The sequence below is a fragment of the Homarus americanus genome, unplaced genomic scaffold, assembly GCF_018991925.1.
Source record: "Homarus americanus isolate GMGI-L3 unplaced genomic scaffold, GMGI_Hamer_2.0 scaffold45299, whole genome shotgun sequence".
Lineage (NCBI taxonomy): Eukaryota > Metazoa > Arthropoda > Malacostraca > Decapoda > Nephropidae > Homarus > Homarus americanus.
Window position 1 is genome coordinate 657198 of NW_024753650.1, and position 25303 is coordinate 682500.

A 25303-nucleotide genomic window follows, 5' to 3' on the forward strand; every position below is an offset into this window, starting at 1 on the left:
AAATGTTTGTCGTAAGTATTCGAATTCTCGTATATAAAAGATGTAATGCTCACGAAATGGAAAAAAAACACATACACACACGTTGATAACACCGCTCCTCCCATCAGTGAACATTATTATCACTTCCTATAGTCATCTCTCACCCCTCTACACGTCCTCTCTCTTACGTGCTGGAGAGAAAACGTGATCCATTGGGTGGCTAACTTATAATTTTCCACATACACGTGTTTATTTATTGAATTATTTATTATTATTATTATTTCACCACTCATTACCTTACTAGCCGTTCACAGTCGGTTGGCATGTCCAGTTTTAGTACAGGAGGAAACCGCCGTAGCTGTGATGCATAGTAATGAAGGTCACAAGGGATAACCAAAAACTCCAATTGAAATATTTGGCTAAGAGTTTCATGCTTACCTCCTCTAGTTATATAGATCAGAGGCTACCTGAAATTAATGAAGCCTTAACATTGGGGCTAAGAAAAGTTATACACGCGACTATACTTTTTAAAGCTCTCCTCATTACAAGTATCTCAATAACAAAATAATTCAAAAGATCAACACAAACATAAAGAGACTTTTGCAAAGTTTTACTCGTAATAAAGGTAAAGGTTCAGGACACGGTTAGCACCAGAAATAATTGATGGAAAAAAACCAACACTTCTGGAGATACTATTTCCATGCTACTGAACACGTAAATGATAACGCAAATGCACAGATCCTAAGAAAACCTGACCTAACTTCCTAGCCAGCTTCACGGCCAATAGGAACTAAACCTAAATAATGAACTTCCATCCAAGGTTAGGTAGGTTTTATTGATTCGTGTGTATCGCCAAATTATACCTTCTTATAATTATTATTTATTTTTAATGAGTATGAAAATCTAATGGAATAGTCAATAATATCATTAATAATGTTTATGAAACATTAAGGCGACGCTTCCAAATGCTCACGAAAACCAATAATGGCGGCGACATTCTCATGAAGGCAGCAAGAGTGGCGTCTGGTTTATGACAAAAACAACGGACTAAAACCTAAACAGGGAAAAAACGTAACCCACCACCTGTTTTATCTTATTCTTCAGGTATAAAATCAATTTTCTTCTATTGATACATGTCGTTAGGTAGCTGGTTAGCGTTAAATATTACTATACACATACTGCTCTCCTCAACCAGAATTATTCAGTTTTATTTTTCCAGTACATGAAATGAATATATCGACATAAACTTTGCAATGGTAAAATATCGTTAACACTTACCAGTTGTGAAGACGTCAGTATTGTCTTTAAAACAAGAGTTAATTTTCCAAACAGTTCACTGCACCCATCACTCAAGAGATACTTTACTCGAATGCGGGTAATCAGGTGTTGTTGTTACTAAGACCAGAATCTTTCTTCCTTTTTCGTCTCTGGTAGTCGTCGTCTCAACCCGACTTACAACCAACAGATGGCGTCCACAACCATGCGTTCGTCAGTTTATTTGTTTTGTTTTCTGAAAGTTAATGAATGACTAAAGGTGAATTTTGTATTTTAATGACTGTTGATGATTCAAATAGATGCGTCGTTAGTAGATGTACAGTATACCAACATTTTTTTCACACAAAATCTTCTAAAAACTTAAAAACAAATAATGAACCTCCAATTCCACAGTTCTCTCAAAAATTACGTAACTTTCTCATTATCCTTTACCTTCATGATTATTATTTACCTATCTGGGGAAATCACTTAGTTAAATAAAATAGAATTAATCTGCTTTAATCATGGTGGTTCCTTGTCAATAAAGAGTAACTAATTTCAGTGTTATGGTGAACATGTAGTATTAGTTTTGTGGTGATAATGTAGTACAAGTGCTATGATGAACATGTAGTACTAGTGTTATGGTGAACATGTAGTACTAGTGTTATGGTGAACATGTAGTATTTTAATGTTGTGATGAAAATTTAATACCAATACCTCAAGTAAATTATTATCAGTGGAACCAAGGCCATAAGTAACGTGTCAATGGGCTCAAGAACTATATAACTTTTCAATGGAACCAGGAATTTAACTAAACTTTTCATTGGGATCAGGAACCAAGCACCTTCCCAATGGTACCATGATCCTTGTAACTTTTCCATGGGATATGAAGAAAAGCCCCAACAATTAACAACTTTAATTCAGACATCTGCTACAGACAACATTCATACCTCATTATCTACAACACACTTCACATTCAAGCGAACTATCCACCTAAGAAGACACATTTTACCTGTGCCTTTTATACATACGCTTCTAGACTGTGTACATGAAGGATTTATATCCAATGTCTTCACTGACCCCCCACCCTACCCCACCCCCCACAAAAAGAAGAAAATCCAGTGTTACCTATCAGAATTTCCTTAAGTTTTATAGCTAGTAACAAAAAACTCACCATAAGAGAATATCAGTGTTGTATAGATCTAATCATTCTAATGCAAGCAATATATATATATATATATATATATATATATATATATATATATATATATATATATATATATATATATATATATATATATATATATATATATATATATATATATATATATATATATATATATATATATATATATATATATATATATATATATATATATATATATATATATATATATATATATATATATATATATATATATATATATATATATATATATATATATACACTTACACATCATTCCACTGCAATATTGCTTCTTCTACTTCGTTAACACAGAGTAGCACATCGATATGTTTTGATAAGAGCACAGTACAGGACACCTGACAGAGGTACACACACACGTTTTGTGGGGCGCTTAAGACCCAGTATTATCGCGTGTATAGAAACATGGTCTTAGGCTAATAGATTTACTCACTGCATAACAATAACACTCTACAAGTTTGCTTCACACCTTAATGAACACCCATTTCTTATTAATATCACTTTTAATTATACTGTATATCTAAACTAAACTCAAATAGCCAATCAATACTCAGACACAAGTAAAAAAAAATATTTCTTTCACATTGTTTCAAACCTTAATTAAAATATACATCCATTTCCTCTTTTTTTTTTATAGATTTCTCACAATAATATTTTTGAACTAAAACTCAAACTCTCCAACCAAGACTAAAACCTTCACCACATAAGTTAAGTGAACTAATACATTCAGTAAAGTCAAAGGAAATTATACTGCAATATATTCAATCACATAAAAAGACAGGAGCCGTAGTGAATACCTCCTGTCGACTAGAACACATAGGTCAGGTATGAGTGGAGGAAGGAGTGGAGTGAAGGGGGGTTATGGATGAGAGGGGTATTAGCATGGAGAAACGGAGTGAGAGGGATATTAGCATGGAGGATGAGTGAGAGGGATATTTATACCTAGAGAACTGGGGTTATACAAAGAAAACAACACATTACAAAGGGTAGACTCAGTTAAAGTGACTCACACAGATCAACATCAGGACAACACCTTTTTAATGTACACAAACACATAACTTTACAGACATGGGTTCCTTGTATGGCTACATTAATTACTAGCCATAAACATTCCTCTTAGTAATACAAAGTCTAATATTAAAATTATAATTAGATTTGAAAGTCATCATATATATAAATTTAATTCAAATATTATACTAATTTACTCTTGTACTTACAGCATTGAGATTACTTCACAATTACCCCCATGTCTGATGTAAACCGACAGACAAACAAATGAGACACTGATGATGAGCCACCCAACAGGACACAGGTTACATGACATACAGACACAGGGAGATAGATGGATGGACCAATAGGTACACATAATGGAATTGGACAACTAGTGAAAAAAAACACTATAGCCAATTAAACTAAAATCTAATCAACTGATAATGTCACTGGCTCATCTGACTATCACATCTGTACAATAAATGAATTAAAAAAAAATTAAAAAGAAAATAAACTTAAATAATATGGCTGTAAATGGCTAAGTACCAGCTGGAAAAAACAAAACAAAGTTGTGACTGATGTAACTCAAAATAAAATTCTTCTATGATCAAAAATAAATAGACAGATTATGTACAAAAGAATGACAGGAATGTTGGATTGAAATATCGTTTTTATTATTATTGTCAAGGGGAACGACACAAGTGTTCTGTGAGGTCCTTACCATCAAACACCACCTAGGAGTGACAACAGTTGAGTGACAGGAAACACTCCCCAGCAGACAGTGTTTCGTGCTGTCTCTGAGTGAACCAAATACGAACCCTAATGTGAGATTCAGTAAGGTTTCATGTACACGGAATCCAAATCCCACAGTATAGTTTAGTTTCCACGTCGCTAAGGAGCCTCCACGATTCGACCTTCTCAGTTCCTGTTGATCTTGAACCCGGCATCAGAAGGACGAGAAAGGGAATACCAAGACACTCAAAGACACTTATTTAACAATGGCTTAAAATAGCATGACAAGAACCACTATGAGAAAAGACATAGACAAAACTATTAGTCAAAAATCCAATGCTTCTCGGTGGTGCTGTTGACAAGTTTTAATCAAAATATGACAGGAAAACAGAGAGAGGTGAAGCACAGAACCTCATTTATGGCCACAGAGTTAAGAAAAAAACGTATCAACTTAAGTAAAGGTTTCGAGCCAGTGTACATGAAGCCTCTTAACCTGTCAGACTACAACAAAGGCAGACTGTCAGGGGAGCATCTGATAGCTCGACTCACACAGGACACTTGATCTATACCGTACCAGATGGCTATAAATTAATAATAAACTGTTTTTAATGAACAATTACTCACTAATACAGTAACTTATAGAAAATATGAAAAATATCAAACTATCATTACACTTAAAATGATAAAAAAACGTTTATAAATGAGTTATATGGTATAATGTAGTATATGTGTGAAATGACAGTGAGATAATTTGTTAAAATATAACCAAATTAAATGATTATACCAATGAAAATTAATATGGTGTAATAACAGGCAAAAAAATATATATACTATTACCGATGAGTGTAATAATAATAATAATAATAATAATAAAAATAATAATAATAATAATAATAATAATAATAATAATAATAATAATAATATTGTGTTACAAGTTCATAAACTACAGTGTTGATATGTTACTCTTACAGTACAGTATTTAAGAAATACTGTCATATATTTCCAGTTATTATTTGAATTATAAAATAACAGAAAAGAATTTAAATGATCTTAATGATAATGATAATACTTGTAATACTGTATCAGCTGGTCAGTTCAGTAAGGTCAAAAGTTCACTACTGCAATAAATCAAGCGGTAAATGAATATATAATTAAAGAGAAACATTATATTATTCATGACCTGTTAAGTAGCCACAGCAACCACCTAATTACCATCACAACAGCTGTTACCGTACTGACACTAACGATCAAGAAAAAAAAATGAAGAAAAACTGAAATAATTGCGATGTAACTCTGCTGACATAATTCCCTATTCTATTACCTGTAGAATAAACAATTGCACTTATCTTGATTAGTCATTTAAAAGTATTGTAATTATTGATCACTGAATGGAGACTCCTTGATCATCCTAGGAAAAAAAGCTAACCAACCCGATATAGGAGAACCATAGTCATTTAAAAGTATTGTAATTATTGGCCACTGAATGGAGGCTCCTTGATCATCCAAGAAAAAAAAACCCAATCAGCCTGAAACAAAAGAACAGAGTCGTGTACTCAGGCTCAAAAGATAGTTGTCCAGGTAGCCTTCGTAGTCCTAGTCTTTAGTAGTCCTAGTCTGAGTGAATATTTGTTTTAAACCTCATTGATGGTCATTCCTTCATTAGTGAGGGTCTAGGTATGGTAATAAGCTATCGGGAGAACACCTCTTAGCTTTTAACATCACGACCCGCAAGTGTGCATTGAATCCAAGGACGGGTTAACAAAATATCCATTATGTTATACAGTCTGCAGCGAACTCTATTAAAAATACTACACATGTTAATATGTCCACAAGAACTGCAACATCATGATTCTCCTTAATTAACGAGTTTTACAAATAAGTTAATCTTATTTAAAAGCTCCCTACATCTAGTACTGTCTACTGTATATACAAACTGATCAGTTGAGAAAAATAAGTACTTACATCTATCCATTTATACACAGAATTACACATTGAAGTTCTGTATTTCCACCACGTGTTTTAATACCAAGTGAGGTACGTGTTTTTTAAAGCATTATTCTTTATTATTTTTAGTACAGAAACAAAGCCATCCATTACTGCTGCTAATTGCCACTCACAACTACGCCCATTGAACAGTCAACACAATTACAATGGTGTCTGATAATATTCCCGTTTTCTGTCATCGTAATAATAGGGATCAGAGAAAACGACTTTAGAGATCGAGATAGACGACTTGTGTAGCGGTGATGGAGCCAAAGAGAGCGAGGACACTGGCGGCGCACACGACGGTCGTGGTGGAGCCTACAGCAGCGATGATGGAACCCATACATGACGACAGGATGAACTGAGCGAGAAACACCATGGACGATATGATGGCCACGTCTGTCCCCAGCCCACGGACCTGTTGCTCTGGCCCGTCGTTAGCCAAGACTGCTGGCCCCTCGCCTGCCTCCGTCTTGTACTGAGAAGGTGAGGGAAATGTTAGTGGGGAGAGATACTACATGTGTGCGTTTGTTTGTCTTCTCTTTAGCAATGCATACAAATATACATACACATCTGGTTAAATATTATTGTTTATTAACACACACACACACACGCATGTTTTTCTCAAACACAACATAAAATTCAATTTCATCTCAAATACACATCCCAAAATACCCCTACTAACACTCCCATCCCATCCTCCTCCATCACCTTTCCCTCCCAATTCATAGGAAGTAGGTAGTAGGCAGCTACCGAACAGGGAGGTACTACCGCCTGTGAAGATATTGGCAGCATAATGTGTTGTCTAATGGTAGACCCTGCTGCCATATGGCATCACGAAAATTGTGACCAAGTCCCAGGTTGCTGATCTGACTTTCTGCCTCATTTACACACAATTGCAGGGTCTTAATTGTTTCTATTACATGACAAAACAACATACATATAGCGTTTCTCACTGTTGATATTTTTCATTCTTGCATTTCTTTGTATTTATTATTATCACAGTGTTGTTATTATTATTATTACCATTAATATTTTATTTTACCTTTTATTATAAATTTTATTTACTATGAATTATTATTATTATTAAATTTTCGCCCCCCGGGCCCTGATGTGGGTCAGTGACCTGTGCCCGGGTGGGCTAATCCCCGTAAAAAAAAAACCCTCCCATTCCAACACACCTCCCCTCCCCCTCACCCAACTTCCCACTCACCGAGGAACCACAACAGCGAGACCACAGATGACGAATCTTGGTGACCAACCACACGTCCTCACACTTTATCTACGGGAGACAAGAAGAGGGATGCTGGCTGGCTCTACGGGGAGACTGAGCAAGGTCACGAGTAAACACAATCACTTATACTAACTCTAAAGGTCCAAGTGACTTAATGTATCCAACCGCGTGTAGGTTAATGCGTCCTATCAACCTGTGTGTTACCTTAACCATCTCTAGGGTTAATGAAAGGTAAATCTAATGAGAAAAAAGAGGTATTCTAAAGATTAAATCAAGATAATGCTACACTCTATAAAAGTCATTAAGGATATTAGTAGTTTGTCTTAGAGTAAAATAACAATACTATATAATGATACAGAAGAAATATTATTACCAGGCATGTGTAAAGCTTTTCATGAATACATTACTACATATTTAGTTTAATCTGGAGTGTTGTAAGCTTGTAGATTAATCAAGACTTATTCCTACTGGTGTATAAAAATATCGTGAAGTAAATAAGACAATAAAAGTGAACTATTAAATCACTTACAACTACTTTATGGGGAGTTAAGCATTACCATAGTGAAGTACACATCCTTTGTTAAGCACACGTTTATACATTACCATCACCCAGTTATGGTAGTGAAGATCCAGGAGGTATATCATGGTACGTACCGTCTCTGAAGCATGGTAGTGAGCCACCAGAAGATACGGCATGGTGAAGAGGGTAGAATACATGACGCCGGCGCAGCAGGAGAAGATAATAACAGCAGCAGGGTGACGGAGGGCTGCCATGAACACCATACCTACACTGTACACTAGCTGACCACACACGTACACTGGCTTAGCTCTGACGGGACAACAAAACGTGTTAGACAAGTGTGTACACGGTGGAGATATATGTGTTAGTATACATCTCTATATACATACGACCATACATACATAAATATATACATTAAAATATTTATATATACATAAGACCATAAACATACACACATCCATAAATACATACATACTGTACATACATACATACATACATACCCAAATTTCTTGACGAGTTTCTCAATGAGGAAAGAGTAGACTGAACAGGAGAGAGAGTAGAGTGCCATGCCCCAACACCCGAAGCGCACACCTTCTTCATAAAGCTCCTTCTCCCGTGTCCCGTCTGGTGCCTGAAGGTGTAGGACACTTATGACGTTATTCCCTTCTACAGGATGTGCTTGTTGACTATAATCTTTACACAGGTGGGATATAATTAATTAAAGGTATAATTTTTAAGTCATCAATTATAATATTCTCAGGTGTCTTCATCAATCAGGTATGTATAATTAGCAGGTATTTCAGGTATAATTAAGATATTTTTAAGTATTAGTTTATTAAGAAGTCCGTTATTGAGAAGGTTTACTGTATCCCATTACTGTATTGAGAAGTCCGTTAATGAGAGGGTTTTTACTGTACTCACGCCAGGGTCACCGCCGAACACCGCCTCGCCTACGAAGTCCGTGAAGTAGAGGGAGTAGCAGACGAGAGACATCCAGCAGAAGAGGTTGGTGAGGCAGAGGATCCTTAAGGACTGTTAGGGAGAGAGTGAGAGGTTAAGAGAGAGAGAGAGAGAGAGAGAGAGAGAGAGAGAGAGAGAGAGAGAGAGAGAGAGAGAGAGAGAGAGAGAGAGAGAGAGAGAGAGAGAGAGAGAGGACAAAAACAAATTCGGAAACTTAAAGGTTAATCTCAGAATATACAAATTACTTTACAATACCTCTTCTCCATAAAGTAAACTTAATCTACTCAAGTATGTACTATAATTCCGTAATCAGAGAGTACGAGTAACATCCTCTTATCCAGGAGGAAGACCCACTTACCCTCGGCATGTAAACAATGGATAAGAGATACTGTCGAAGTGTTGCCCCGGGTACTGCTGCTTCTTCTGCGCCTTCTTCTGCTACCTCGACCATAGGTTCCTTCAACTCTGTCGGGTCCTGCAGGATACGTGAGACATAATAAGAGGGATATTATTACAGAAATAGGATCCCACTGACTGAGAAAAGGAACAAGTTTTTCTCAATACATAAAATATTCATAATACTTGGTGGGTAAGGTTAGGTTAGGTGCTTCAATACCCTGGATCTTTAAGACTGAAGGAGGTCCCCTACTCCCCCTCGTTCACCGCCTCCTACAAGTACCTGCTGGTTGAAGGAGGTACCCTACTCCCCCTCCTTCACCGCCTCCTACAAGTACCTGCTGGTTGAAGGAGGTCCCCTACTCCCCCTCCTTCACCGCCTCCTACAAGTACCTGCTGGTTGAAGGAGGTCCCCTACTCCCCCTCCTTCACCGCCTCCTACAAGTACCTGCTGGTTGAAGGAGGTCCCCTACTTCCCCTCCTTCACCGCCTCCTACAAGTACCTGCTGGTTGAAGGAGGTCTCCTGATGTAGGTGGTCCTACGGGCTTCTCACTGTAGCTCTGGTCGACGTCGCCTTGAGCCTCAGCCCCTGGTTCCACCCCGTGACCGTTCTGTTGTGAGAGACAGTAAACAAACAACAGTAAACAAACGATAGTAAACAAACGAGAGTAAACAATAGACAGTAAACAATGGAGAGAAAGCAAACAAACGAGATCAATTAATGGAAATGGTAAACAAACAAGGAATCAATGAAGAGACGGTAAGCAAACAACAGTAAATATACTAAACGGTAAACAATAGATAATCAAACAATAGTAAACAATATAAAGAGTAAACACATTCTATCTCTCTCTCTCTCTCTCTCTTTCTCAATATATCTATCTACCCATCTATCTTTCTCACCCTTCCTCCCCCCTCTCTCTCTCTCTCTCTCTCTCCTCAGTAGTGGAGATGCAAATGTTAAGTAAGGAGGGGTATCAGCCCTCAAGCGGTAGCGGGGAATCCCTTGACTCATGAGCGTTAAGTAGTAGAAATATGAGCAACTTGTCTCACTCACTCAAGTGCCACTTAAGAAGCTACTATTTTTTCTCTCAACCTTGCCCCCCCTCTCTCTCTCTTGCCCCCTCTCTCTCTCTCTCTCTCAACCTTGCCCCCCCCTCTCTCTCTCAACCTTGCCCCCCCCCTCTCTCTCTCAACCTTGCCCCCCCCTCTCTCTCTCTCAACCTTGCCCCCTCTCTCAACCCCCCCTCTCTCTCTCTCAACCTTGCCCCCCCCTCTCTCTCTCTCTAGTTTGTCCTTCTCTCTCTTGCTCTTTAGGCTGCACCCTCTCCCTCCCTCCCTCTCTCTCTTCGTTCTCTTACGTTTCTGTCCAATTTCTCTATTTTTTTTTAATCTCTCTCTCTCTCTCTCTCTCAACAAGTAAGTACTTTCCATGAGGGGCAGTAAACCAAGTACTTACCATCATGAAAACACTGAGCTAAGACAGACTGTAGAGGTACTTACCATATAGAGAGACAGTAACCAGGTACTTACCATGAGGGGCAGTAAACCAAGTACTTACCATCATGAAAACACTGAGCTAAGACAGACTGTAGAGGTACTTACCATATAGAGAGACAGTAACCAGGTACTTACCATGAGGGGCAGTGAGCTAGGGCGCAGAGGAGTGTTAGTGCCCATGGTACCGTACCCTACTTTACCCTCCTCTAAGCTCTGAGGGTCGAGTACCTGCTGCTCCGTCGACATCCCCTGCAGGAGGAATAGACAGAAGGGTCATTAGCTGATTGGGTAGTTAGATTGTTAGTGGATTGGGTAGTTCGAGTGTTAGTGGATTAGGTAGTTCGAGTGTTAGTGGATTGGGTAGTTAGATTGTTAGTGGATTGGGTAGTTAGATTGTTAGTTGATTGGGTGATTAAACTGTTAACTATTTAGGTAGTTGGACTGTTAGCTAATAGGGTGATTAGATTATTAGCTGAGCAGGTAGATGGTTTGGTTAGGTTAGGTTAGGTTAGGTTAGGTTTGGTTAGGTTAGGTTTGGTTAAATTACTCTAGACTAGGTTAAATTAGATTAGATATGCATTCATGTATACTACAGTCTATGTATCTGTGTCTGTATATGTATCACCACCATCAACAGTATCACAAAAACAGTATAATAAATAAAAATATTAAAAGGGCAAAAAACAGCAAAAACGTAAAAAAGTTTAAAAATATAAAAGTGAAAAAAAACACAATAGCATAAAAAAACACAATATCAGCACCATTAAGAAGACCAAACACCAATAAACAGAATGAACACATTAAGGCGGACATGAGACGCCATTATCAAACGGATGTAAATAATGGGTGACCACAAGGGACCTGTTTGGCGGGGGTAGTGAGGCTGTAAACACTGGCAGACAAACACACACACAGAATTATTACCCTAACACGCAATACTGTCTTGGGTCAACCTTGTCTCAGGGAAGGGCAGAGAGAGAGAGAGAGAGAGAGAGAGAGAGAGAGAGAGAGAGAGAGAGAGAGAGAGAGAGAGAGAGAGAGAGAGAGAGAGAGAGAGAGAGAGAGAGAGAGAGAGAGAGAGAGAGAGAGAGAGAGAGAGAGAGAGAGAGAGAGAGAGAGAGAGAGAGAGAGAGAGGTGTGGTAGTAATAATAGCTGTCGAAAAAGAAGAGATATAAAGAGACAATAAAAGAGAAACGAGGAGAAAGTGAGAAAATGAGATAGAAAGTAATGTTACTTTCACACACACACGCCAATACACCTGAGAGAGCCAATTACACCTTACAGCTCATCTGAACACCTGGGGACGGGGATTCTCTTCCAATTAGTAGACACCTGCACACCTGGGGAACCTAGATTGTGACACCTACAGGAGAGTCACCTCCACCTACCTCACTACCACCTCCACCTGAGACTCACCTTCTGCAGCTGCGCCTTGGTGGTCTTCTGTAGGACCTCAAGGGGGACCTCCCTGAAGGAGTACAAGGTGCTCAGGACACAGGCGATGAAGATGAAGGTGACGATCGTAAACACCGCCCTCACGTGTCCCCCCATCAGCACTCCTGTGGGCGGGGGCGTGGATGATGGAGGAGCAGGGAGGACATAGGTGTGGGTGGGGGAAGTGGGTAGCGATGTGGGTGTGGGGAGATCATAGGCAAGTGAGCGTGGGGTATGGGTGTTGGTGTGGGTTCAGGTGAAAGAAAGAAAGAAAGAAAGAAAAAAGAAATCCGGTATTCAAGGATGGTCAAGACATGGATGGAAGAAATATAACACTCGTAAGATAAATAATTTTTTATATATACTTTAATTATAAGGAGTCTATATCATTCAGTGTGTCAAAATATCTCCACGTATTTGCATATATTTCATACCTCCCTGTTCCTCGCTCTCCTACCCTCCCTCCCTCCCTCCCCTTCCCAGCTCACCTATAAACGTCGCGTCCCAGTTGATGCCGCCCATAGCGTAGCCGAAGCCGCCCCCGAGACCTGCCTTTAGTCTGTGGCACCTAAACACTCAAGACATACTCAGGCACACTCAACACTCAGACATACAGACACAGCCAGACTCACTCAACACTCAGACTCACTCAACACTCAGACTCACTCAGCACTCAGACTCACTCAACACTCAGACTCACTCAGCACTCAGACACACTCAACACTCAGACACACTCAACACTCAGACACACTCAACACTCAGACACTCAGACACACTCAACACTCAGACACACTCAACACTCAGACACACTCAACACTCAGACTCACTCAACACTCAGACACACTCAGACTCACTCAACACTCAGACTCACTCAGCACTCAGACACACTCAACACTCAGACACACTCAACACTCAGACACACTCAACACCCAGAGGTACTCCAAGGCAATAAACAATGCAGTCCGTGGCACCTGTATATTGTGGGTATTGACACTCTGAGGCACCCGTGACAGCGAGGCACTCCAAGTACATGAACAATGCACGACACACACACAGACACACACACACACACACACACACACACACACACACACACACACACACAAAACAAAACACGCGCAGACACATACATTGGACAATAGACACACACACACACACACAGACACACAGACACACACAGACACACACACACACACACACACACAATTGATACTACATTTGTCTTTTTTCTACTAATGAATCGCTAACTAAGCATATAACATACTAATTCCTCTTCGTACTACTACTACTATTGCTACTACTACTACACGCAACTACTACTACTACTAACAATAATAATAATAATAATAATAATAATTCATCAGATGAAACTACGGAAATCTGGACTAATTAATACTCTATCCGGATAACTTTATTTTGATTCAGTCCGTATAACTTTAATTTGATTCTGTCCGGATAAATTATTTTGATACTGTCCGGATTACTTTATTTTCATTATGTCCAGATAACCTTATTTTGAACTTCTCCGGATAATGTTAGTATGATTTTGTCCGGATAACCTTCTTTAGATTTTTTTTTTACCGGACAACAGCACAAAGGCTTATATCACCGTGGGTTAGTCTCAGTGACTCTTCCCAAACTTAATAATTTAGTCTCAGCGATCACTATAAAGTTTGGCCGTATAAGTAGTGTCTTAGAACTTAATATCCGTCTTTCAATCTCAACGGCAGACAACAGGAGGAACTGATCTGTCATTCAATCTCAAACGGCAGACAACAGGAGTGAGAGGGACCCTGTTTTTTTTTCAATATCAACGTCTGAAAACCTAACCTAACTTTATCCAACCTAACTTTAACTTAACCTAATCTAACTTAACATAAACCTAACCTAACCTCATCTAATTTAACATAACCTAACCTAAGAATATATATATATATATAGAAAAAAATAAATACACAGTCGATTTATATTATCATGTTCATCCTGGGATAAAAAACAAGCATTTAAAACGGAATACAGTAATCTAATCAAATCACAACAATAAAATCAATAAAAAAAAACTCAAACATCGATATAAAAATCATATTAATACAGTAAATTAATCGCAGAGTTAAGTAGAAGTTTCTTAGCTTGAGCCGAAAGATATTTGAATTTGTGACTTGAATGTGTTGGATGGCGGCTGAGGCGTCAAAAGCCCACAAGACTAAACTAATATCATTGTTCCCGCCAGCAAAGTCCCCAATAAGTCCCCCCAGCCCTCACAACCGGAATTTGAAACGCTCCTAATAGGATTTTGTTGTGTAAATTAATTGGAACCTTAAGACGGGCGGCTCTATGGGGAAGAGAAGTTAAGAAAGAGTTAGTGTGAGAAAGCGGTAATCAATTTCCTCTTGTGGATCTTGGCGCCTACGTCTGGCAGCGGTGCGGGGCGGGACTCGGGAGGAGGACAAAGGATTCGAGTTTAATGTGATTTTTAAATAATTTCAAACCATAAAGACTTTTTATTCTAATATATTATGATTGACATTATTATTATTATTATTTGTGTAAGGTTAATAATTTCATCATCTATCCAGAGCTCTCATATAGGGTGTTACTTATATATATATACAGACCAGGGATAGTAACATCGAGGAGGTATGCGCGGGAGGGGCTCTGGCAGGCGTCCGCATCGAAGTCCAGCAACATAGTACCCACAATGGTGAAGAAGATGCCCCAGGGGTGTGATTTATACCCACTCCGAGTCTCTCTCACCTCACCTGGGTATAGGGAGAGAGAGTGGGTAATGGGTTCATGGGTTCAATGGGTTCTCTGTAGGGTAATTGTTTTAGAATTCTGTCTATAACGAAAACTCCTATGGATACTGTTTTGCATTGGGTGAGAGAGAGAGAGAGAGAGAGAGAGAGAGAGAGAGAGAGAGAGAGAGAGAGAGAGAGAGAGAGAGAGAGAGAGGCATAGACAGACAAAAAGAGAGACACAGACAAACAAAAAGAGACAGACACAGACAGACAGACAGACAAAAAGAGAGATCCACGTACGAGCATCAGTAAGAGACAAACAGAGAGACACAGCACCACTTACCAGCATCACTGATAGACACGTTCTCCGGATGCTCCATATGACTGATAACATCGGTGATGGTAGAAGCATTGAGGAACCCGGGCTCAGTGGCGGTCATCAGCTCGCTCACCTGTCCACACCAACACCTTAATTAGTCTCAAGGCTACACACAGGTAAATATTAGGTTAGGTTAGGCTATATCTATACTTACCTGGTTTAATGACACCTGTACGTTATTTTACCTGGCTTAATTGGCTTAATGACACCTGTACGTTATTTCACCTAGCTTAATGACACCTGTACATTATTTTACCTAGCTTATTGGCTTAAAGACACCTGTACGTTATTTTACCTGGCTTAATTGGCTTAATGACATCTGTACGTTATTTTACCTAGCTTAATTGGCTTAATGACACCTGTACGTTATTTTACCTGACTTAATAACACCTGTACGTTATAATACGAGGCTAATTAAACATCTATTATACCATGTCCAAAAATTTTAAATCATAGCTGCGTTATTGTGGGTTTTGATCATACTCCAGGTAGCACATATGTGAAATACTTAGAGGAAACATTAATTCGTTATGTCAGGATAAGCGGGTGTTGAGCTGCTGACGCAACTTAAATACAGGAGAAAATAAATGTCGGTGAAGAAGTTGTTATTGACAGACTTACTTCTTCAGTAGAGAGGCCGGTAGTGGTGGTGGTGGTGGTGGTTGAAGGAGCAGGTGTGGACGACCAATCATCACCCATGCCCAAGCCTATAGCCTTCCCATTGGGCACTAGAATCAAACCTGTCGGGGATACAAACATATATACAAATGTTTATGTTGAAGGTGTTGTGTAGTGTAAGTCAGTGTAGAGGATTAACCCCAGAAAGATCGGACAACTTGCCAACTGCACTGGCTAATAATTACTCCCCCCCAGGAACACGGTTTACCATTAGACCTATTATTCGCTGACCGCTACACAACACACACACACACACACACACGTAAATACATACAGTATACCATTAGACATGTGTGTGTGTGTGTTTGTGTGTGTGTGTGTATCATCCGCCACCTCAGCATCACACATTACAATCTCTTTCACGCCCCACCACTCACACCATCTCCCCTCCCACTCTCCCCCTCCCTCCCACTCACTCCCTTTATATCTTTTTCCTGACCTTTTCACATCGCTCTCACTCCTCTCACCCGCCCCTCCACGCACCCACACACACACACACATACACACGGTGTTTGTGAGTCAATAATATTGTTTGTGAGACATTAATGGTGGAGAGGGGATTTTATGACCCAAGAGAGTAGTTCTGAAGAGGCTGGTGGTTTTATCGCGTCTGTGGGTGGGTGGGTGGGGTGTGTTGGTTGGTGCGTGGGTGTGTAGTTGGGTGTGGGTGGGTGTGTTGGTGGAGTGGGTGGGCGGGGTGTGTGTTGGTGGGTGCGTGGGTGTGTAGTTGGGTGTGGGTGGGTGTGTTGGTGTGTGCGTGGGTGTGTAGTTGGGTGTGGGTGGGTGGGTGGGTAGTGGGTGGGTGTGTTGACGTGAGTGGGTGTCAATCTCTCTCCCTCTCCATTTCTTTCTACCCCTCTCCTCCCTCTCCCCCCTCAGTGCCATCACCCCTTCATAGTGTAAAGGAGAGGAGGGGGTGCCATCTACCCCTCTATAATGGCCCTGGCACCTCAGTCAACGCCGACACATAATGCTGGAAATGTGTCACTCTTGGCTCTCTCTCTCTCTCTCTCTCTCTCTCTCTCTCTCTCTCTCTCTCTACACTAAATAGCAATCTCTTTACTCTCTCTCATCTTCTCCTAGTGGTCATATTTCCCTCTCTTCTTCCTCTTCCTTCTTCCTATCTTTATCACCTCTTCCTCCTCCTCCTCCTTGATATCTGTATCACCTCTTCTTCCTTCCCTTATTCACTTTCACCCCACTTCATCATCACCATCATCATCACCATACACCCATTACCATCATCACCACACACCCACACCATCACCGCCACAACCAAGTCACCTTAGTTCATGACAGGTCCAAAAATATTCACACCAAACTCAGGCGACTCACTGCAATACCTATTTCCGTATGCAAATTAGCTCCCCGTGACGCCATAATCCAGGTGACAGGTGCGTCAATTAAGGGGGGGTGACAGGTAAAGGTGTTTGTTTTCTAATGTTAAATGCCAATGTTGGGTCTTGACAGGTGATAACAGGTGTTTTTCTTAATGTTTTTGTTAAATTAGAGGTGTGGTGTTTTTTTCATGATAAATTGTAAAGTGTTTCGTGTTAGTTTGATATTTTAAGAGTGTTTTAGTGTTTAAAGTGAGATAATCTTAGTTTGATGTTAAATTCCAAAGGTGTTTTTAATATTAACAGGTGATATTGTGTTAATTTTAAATACCAAAAGGTGTTAAATATTCCAGAGGTGAGATAATCTTAGTTTGATGTTAAATTCTAAAGGTGTTTTAACATTATCAGGTAAAATACTTGCTTGTGTGTGTGTTAGTTTCTCTGTTTTTATGGTAAATTAATGTTAACTGCTAAAATATATCAGTTGTTTGTGTTAACTTCCATAAATGGTGATTTTTATGTTAGATGTTTAAAAATAGACATACATACATACATACATACATACATACATACATACATACATACATATACTGTACAGTCAAACACAAAACACACACACACACACACACACACACACACACACACACACACACACACACACACACACATACACACACACATACACACACCCAAAGAAGACAGAAAGGTGCAAAAAATAAGAAAAGCAGGAAAGAGATAAAAAAGAAAGCACAGGAAAGTGGAAAGGTGCGCTAAGAAAGTCACTAAGCCATAAAGGTGCAGAAAGGCGCAAGAGTAGCTAAATAAGAGGCATATATGTACAAAAGAAAAAATGCAAGAAGGCGGAAAAAAGGAGGGAAAAAGTAAAATAAATAAATAAAAATCAAGCAAAGTAAAAAAAAACAGAAACGAAAAAGTGCAAAAAAAGAGACAAAAAGGTGAGAAAAAATTAAATTCTAAAAACAGAACAAATGAAATGGAAAATGAAAAGAAAAAAAGAAAAAAAAAACGAACATAGAAAAGAGAAAAAATTGCAAAAATAGACAGACAAATTAAAAAATATATATTAAGTAAATAAAAGCGGAAAAGGCCAAAAAAAACGGATGGAAAAAGAAAAAAAACAGAAACATGCCCTAAAATAAAAAATAAAAAGAATATGGAAAAGATAAAAAACTAAAAATTATCCCCAAAAATAAAAAAAAACAAAAATGCAAAAAACAAAAAAAATAAATAAATAGCAAAGGAAAAAGTGCCCCCAAAAAAGGGATGGAGAAGCAGAGGCAGAAAAGTGTTAACCAAAAGAGGGGAAAGACGTATAGTGAGAAGGTCTTACTAAACTTGTAAATACCGAGCTACCAGGGTGACAAGGAAAGTTACTCAGAGCTTCGGCGGCTGCTCAGAAAGGAGGGAGGAGGAGGAGGAGGAGGAGGAGGAGGAGGAGGAGGAGGGAGGAGGAGGGAGGAGGAGGAGAGTGGAAGGGGTCGGGAGGAAAGGATGATGGAGGAGAAGAGTGAGAGAGGAAGGAAGGGTGAGGGAGGAAGAGGAGAGGGAGGAAAGAGGCAAAATGACGGATGGATAGTGTGAGAGAGAGACACAGAGAGGCAGACAAAGCAGGGGGGGATTAAGCACTAACTAGACACATAAATTCTCGACCTTTTTAAATGAGATTAAATCCATATAGCATGAGGCCACTCAGTGAGGATAATACTGATAGATCATAACAGGCCACTTACCGAGGATAATCCCTATGATGAGCAACAACGCCACTCATCATGGATAATACCGATAGGTAATAATAATAATAATATATAGGCTAAAAAATCAAAACAATGCCACTTATCGAGCATAACCAACAGATACAACCCACTCAGTAAGGATAACCCCACGTGAATTAAACCCAAGGCCACTCAATGAGGATAAGGAGATTTAAAAAAACATGACCACTTACCGAGGATAATACCGATCGAGAGGAGGATGATGAATGGCCGCCTCCGTCCTAATTTCGAGCGACAATTATCCGACAGAGATCCTAATATAGGCGTGAGGAAGAAGCCGATGAAGGGACTGAGGCACCAGATCAAGGTCATGTGTCTGTGTCTCACGCCGATCTTCAGGAGGGTCGGGGAGACGAAGGCGGTCTCGGCGGCGTAACAGAACTCAATACCCATAACGGCTGCCGAGATACGCACCATCTCCATGCGTGATTTGCGTCTGTGGGGGGGTGGGGGAGGGTATTGTAGCGTTCATAATAATAATAATAATAATAATAATAATAATAATATAAAAAACTAATAACAATACAGTAATAATCTATCACTAGCAAGTCTACGGACTTGGCGCACCCGCATTCAACCACAACAAATAATAACTAATAATAATAATAATAATAATAACAAAAATAATAATAAAAATAATAATAATAATAACAATAACAATAACAATAACAACAATAATAACTAATAATAATAATAACTAATAATAATAATAATAATAATAATAATAATAATAATAATAATAACAGTTCAACCTCCATATAACAGGTATAGTCCAATATATAGAAGTTTCACATCTAATAGACCTCACTACAACTTAATATATATATATATATATATATATATATATATATATATATATATATATATATATATATATATATATATATATATATATGTTTTTGAGTGAATTCCTCGTTGACACGGAGAGGAGGCAGGTCAGTATTGTTGGTCTGAGAGGCATCTAGAAGACGTAGAGACCGGCTCCCACTTTCTCTCACCTCCCCCTACCATCCCCCATCTCCCTCTCTCTCTCTCAACCACCTCCTCTCCTCCATTTCCACACAATCCCCAACACTTCTCCAGCCCCCCACCGCCTCGTATCTCTCTTCCCCTCTCCTCCCTTCCTCACTCCCACGTACACGAACACACATCCGGACCAAAGCTGCTTCATATCATCTTGGGGGAGGAGGATCCATGCCCCACCCTCCCCCTACGCTCCCTCACCCTCCTCCCCCCTGGGCTAAGCTAACACCTCTCTCTCTCAAGGGTAATACAATAATTCAGTAAATAAAGTCTATAGGTGAGAGATCAAAGTCCTGGATGTGTGTGTGTGTGTGTGTGTGTGTGTGTGTGTGTGTTGTAAGGATTGAAGGTGTAATTATATTTCCTCTCAAAGCATGTAACACACACACACACACACACACACACACACACACACACACACACACACACATCAAGAAAGTTTCCCATTCAGTCGCCACTTTGGCTTAGACACTGGTGAATTATGGTTGGTGGTGGTGGTAGTTGCGGTGGTGGTGGTGGTAGCTGTGGTGGTGGTGGTAGCTGTGGTGGTGGTGGTGGTGGTAGTGCTGGTAGTGGCTGTAGTGGTGGTGGTGGTAGTAGTAATGGTAGTGGTGGTGGTAGTTGTGGTAGAGTGGTGGTAGTGCTGGTAGTGGCTGTAGTGGTGGTGGTGGTGGTGGTAGTAATGGTAGTGGTGGTGGTAGTTGTGGTAGAGGTAGGTAGTGCTGGTAGTACTGTAGTGGTGGTGGTAGTAGGACGAGGAAGGAAGGAAGGAAGGAAGGAATGAAAGAAGGAAGGAAGGAAGGAATGAAGGAAGGAAGGAAAGAATGAAAGAAGGAATGAAGGAAGGAATGAATGAAAGGAAGGAAGGAAGAGAAGGAATGAAAGAAGGAAGGAAGGAAGGAAGGAATGAATGAAAAAGGAAGGAAGGAAGGAAGGAATGAAAGAAGGAAGGAAGGAAGGAAGGAATGAAATAAGGAAGGAAGGAAGGAATGAAAGAAGGAAGGAAGGAATGAATGAAAGGAAGGAAGGAAGGAAGGAAGGAAGGAAAGAAAGAAGAAGGAAGGAAGGAAGGAAGGAAAGAAGGAAGGAAGGAAGGAAGGAAGGAAGGAAGGAAGGAAGGAAGGAGAGTACCCTGGCCATTCTTTATAGTTCTTAATACTCCTGCAGCCCAGCACACGTCCGTCTGTCTGTCCGTCTCTCTCTCTCTCTCCCTTGCTCCTTGACCTACTCTCACTCCCCTTCTTCTTCACCATCCTTTCCATTCCCTCTTTCCCATATCCTTATTTCTTTCCTCCCTCCTCTCTCACCCCTGCTCCCTCCACTCTCTCCCTAGAAAAAAGGGAGAGAAGGGAGAGAAGAAGAAAGGGAGGGAAGACGAGGAAGGGAGGATATGGAGGGAAAGGAGGGAAATGGAAGGAAGAATCACCAGGCCCGCCACACATTAATCAGGGGACGCTACACTATCAAAGGCATTAGCTTGGCCAAACATCATCCACTAATATCTCAACCATCCAGGCCTGACCTGACCTGACCTGACCTCCTCACACATACATACACCGTCAACCTATACCATACACACACACACATACACCTACATAAATTCACCCCCAGCACACACACCGACAACGAGAGAGAGAGAAAGAGCACAGGTCTCCAAAAGGCTCTGATCTCCAGCAATGAGCAATTTGGAGAACCTGGTGCTTTGATCTCCTAAGTGATATATATATATATATATATATATATATATATATATATATATATATATATATATATATATATATATATATATATATATATATATATATATATATATATATGTCTTTTAGGTATCCTATGACTGGTCTCCGGGTATACCAAATGCAAAAAAGAGTCTCCTAGGCCAGTGTCTCCAAGTATCTCCCAGGTCAATGATCTCCTAGGTTCAATGGTCTCCCAGGTCTCCAACAAAGGCGGCAAAGAGGAGAGGGGAGGAGAGAGGAGTCAGCTGTGTGTAGCCCGGAGCCAGAAGCCTTACAGATAGACCTTTACCTACCTACCTCTCTCTCTCACTCACTCTCTCCCTCTCTCTCACTCTACATGTCGTTCCCCTTTGTCACGTTCTTCCCTCACACTCCTACTCTTTTTTTCTTCACTTGCCCCTCAACCCTCCTCTCTCTCTCTCTCACCCCTCCTCATCACTCCCCTACATATCCTCCCCCTCCTCCCCACACCCACCTCCCTATATCTCCCCCTACACCTACATCCACCCTCTACAACCACCCCACCCCACCCCCACACCGTGATTGGGGAAGGACTCAGGTTATTACAACAATCAATGGGTGTGAAACAACAGCCTCCCAACACCACACACCGGGATCCCACACCGCTCCGGCTCACACTGAAGTGGATCCAATCGCTTATAGAGTTTGGTCGGGTCGCCTTGTTTTGTGGTCACGGCTCAAAACCTCCAAAGATCGTAGGGTTATTTTTCTTCTTTTCTATTTCAAAGGATCGTAGGTTTAATTTTCACCCTTTTGAGGTATTGTAGGTTAAATTTTCAGCCTTTGGGGGTATCGTAGGTTAAATTTTCACCCTTTTGAGGTATTGTAGGTTAAATTATCCTTTTGGGGGTATTGTAGGTATAATTTTCACCCTTTTGAGGTATTGTAGGTTTAATTTTCACCCTTTTGAGGTATTGTAGGTTAAATTTTTACTCTGAATTAGAGACACGAAAATACAGGTAACAGGTACACTTAAGTGAGTTAATTATGTGATTCTATATGACTATTTCACTTAAGTTACGACAAAATATTTGATTTTTTTATTTATTCTTTAGTTTGAGTTTTTCTCGTAAGTTGGAATATGTTGGGTCGAAACTTCTCTTAAAAATCCTTACGATACAATTTTTTTCCTTTATTACATAACTTATCTTAACTCCTCACTTAAACTACGATACAAGGACAACAAAAACAAAATGGCGGCAAAATTACTCGATGACTATACACGTAAGGATAATTTTTTTCACTTATGACCAAAATTACGAGAAAAAAAGTTGTAGAAAAAAAATATATATACGATCCCTTAAGACTATCAAAACCCCGGTAAAGTGAACCCAATTGGCTCTTCGGTGTAGCCAGGGGGGAGGGAGGGGTTAGAGGGGGAGAGGTGAGGGGGGAGGTGAGAGGGGGGTGAGAAGGGGTGAGGGGAGAATTTCACGCTGGGTTTGTTTTTAATTTGTTTTTTGTTTTTATGGCTGTGAATCCACGGGTTGTGGTGGTTATTATTTTCAGTGATGTTTGTGAGACAGACAGACAGACAGACAGGTAAAACGGACAGGTAGGTAGATACACAGATACATGGATAGACAGGTGCGCAAACAGATATACCAGAGAGAGAGAGAGAGAGAGAGAGAGAGAGAGAGAGAGAGAGAGAGAGAGAGAGAAAGAGAGAGAGAGAGAGAGAGAGCCCTAATAAGCCCTGACGGACCCTCTATCACACTAGAGTTATAGTCACACCCTGCTATAAGACCAGAGGTGGGCAGATGACAGGGGAGTGATGGAGAGGAGGAAGAGGGAGGAGGAAGAGGAGGAAGAAGAAGAAGAGGTGGAGGAAGAAGAGGAGGAGGTGGTGGATGAGGAAGAAGAGGTGGAGGAAGAGGAGAAAGAGGTGGAGGTGGAGAATTAGGGAAAAGAAGAAGAGGAGGGACAAGAAGAAAGGAGGAGGAAAAGATGGAGATGGAGAGAAGGGGGAGAAGAAAGGGGTGGAGAAGGAGGAGGAGAAGGAATAAATGGGCAAGGAGGAAGGGATGGTGTAAGTAATAAAGGAGAAAGAGATGAAACAAAGAAGAAGAAGAAGAACATGATAAGGAAGACTTAGGAGTTCAGAGGTGAGTGGATATCAGCGAGACAGACAGACAGACACAGACAGAGAGAGAGAGACAAAATACACAGACAGACACACACACAGAGAGAGAGAGAGAGAGAGAGAGAGAGAGAGAGAGAGATAATATTCATTCCAATATTCCACACTTGCCCGCCATTTTAGATCCAGGTTTTCACGAACACCTCTGAAGACAGGGAATAAACAGCGTCTATTTCGGCTCAACAGGTGAAATACGTCCCCCTGTCCCAGCCCAGGTAAAACTCCTCATTAGTGGAGATACACCTGTCGCCGGTGAAATATTTACCATCGAGATCTCATCAGCTGATTTAGGTAAACATGACGTCAACATCTGATCTACTATTACGTTGACTCATATTCGGACACCTGTTTGAGACGCAGGTGAACATACGCGACCTTGACAACACCTGTGCTCTTGTTGGATTACACACCTGTCACACCTGAGCTATTGTTTGAGACAGGTGTACCAGTTGACCCCATCACCTCGTTAGTGTCCAGAAGCTCGTTGTGTTATGATCGTTTACCAGTGTTTGTGTACTCTCTCTCCATCTATCTATTCATCAAAAGCATGTTGTTACGAGGTCCCAACATACAGACAAGCTGCACAGGTCACCACATCACCCACCTGTAATAAAGGTTCCACAGGTAACACTACAGCATCATCTCTTACCTGTATATGTGAGAGTAGTCGTCACACTCCCCGTGGTTGAGGTTGTGGATGGCTTTCTCCCTAAAGTTGTCAACCTTAGTCCCTGTTTTCTCCTTCAGCTCGTGGATGGTGCCCGAAGCTCCCTGCTCCTTCAGCGTCCCCCATTTCTCCTTCAGGTAGCTCTTGAAGATGTGAAGACCACCTGTGTACGAAGCTAACTTGTCCTCCATCTTTATTTTATCTTCCTTTTGTTGTCGGGAGATTTGGCGGGCTTTCCGTTCGCGCGCTTTTTGTTAGGGTGGTGAAATTTGATTGGGTGTTCGTTGCCGGTTATTGTTTTTTTTTACACTTTTTTTTTTAGTTTGAGGATATCTGATTGGTTAGTTGTTGATGGTTATATATATTTTTTTTTCAACACTATTTATCGTTGGTAGCTCAGAGTTCGCGCCTTTTTTTTGCTTTTTCTGGGAATTCTGATTGGTGACTCGTTGCCAGTTAATGTTTTTTTTCTGCACACTATATTTCGTTGTTGTTTAAAATTTCGCGCGCTTTTATTTTATTTTATTTATTTTCCATTCGAATTCCTTAGTTGTTTCCTATTATTTTTTCTACTTATTTCACTGATGTCCGTCTGAGCAG

At 40.2% G+C, this 25303-nt stretch overlaps 1 protein-coding gene across 1 annotated transcript in view; it reads right to left on the bottom strand.

Moving 5' to 3' along the window:
* Window positions 1-5068: 5068 nt before the first annotated feature.
* The window catches only part of LOC121855425 (membrane-associated transporter protein-like), a 56695-nt gene continuing 36460 nt past the window's right edge, over window positions 5069-25303 (bottom strand). The window contains 16 exon segments of the mRNA XM_042350357.1: window positions 5069-6620; window positions 7356-7424; window positions 8031-8205; window positions 8397-8527; window positions 8818-8928; window positions 9215-9238; window positions 9240-9331; window positions 9756-9864; window positions 10889-11002; window positions 12171-12313; window positions 12677-12747; window positions 14800-14947; window positions 15270-15378; window positions 15927-16045; window positions 19287-19549; window positions 24686-25303. The exon segment at window positions 24686-25303 is cut by the window's right edge and continues 430 nt beyond it. Of these exon segments, the coding sequence (XP_042206291.1) occupies window positions 6372-6620; window positions 7356-7424; window positions 8031-8205; window positions 8397-8527; window positions 8818-8928; window positions 9215-9238; window positions 9240-9331; window positions 9756-9864; window positions 10889-11002; window positions 12171-12313; window positions 12677-12747; window positions 14800-14947; window positions 15270-15378; window positions 15927-16045; window positions 19287-19549; window positions 24686-24894 (2136 nt within the window). The 5' untranslated portion in view covers window positions 24895-25303 and the 3' untranslated portion in view covers window positions 5069-6371.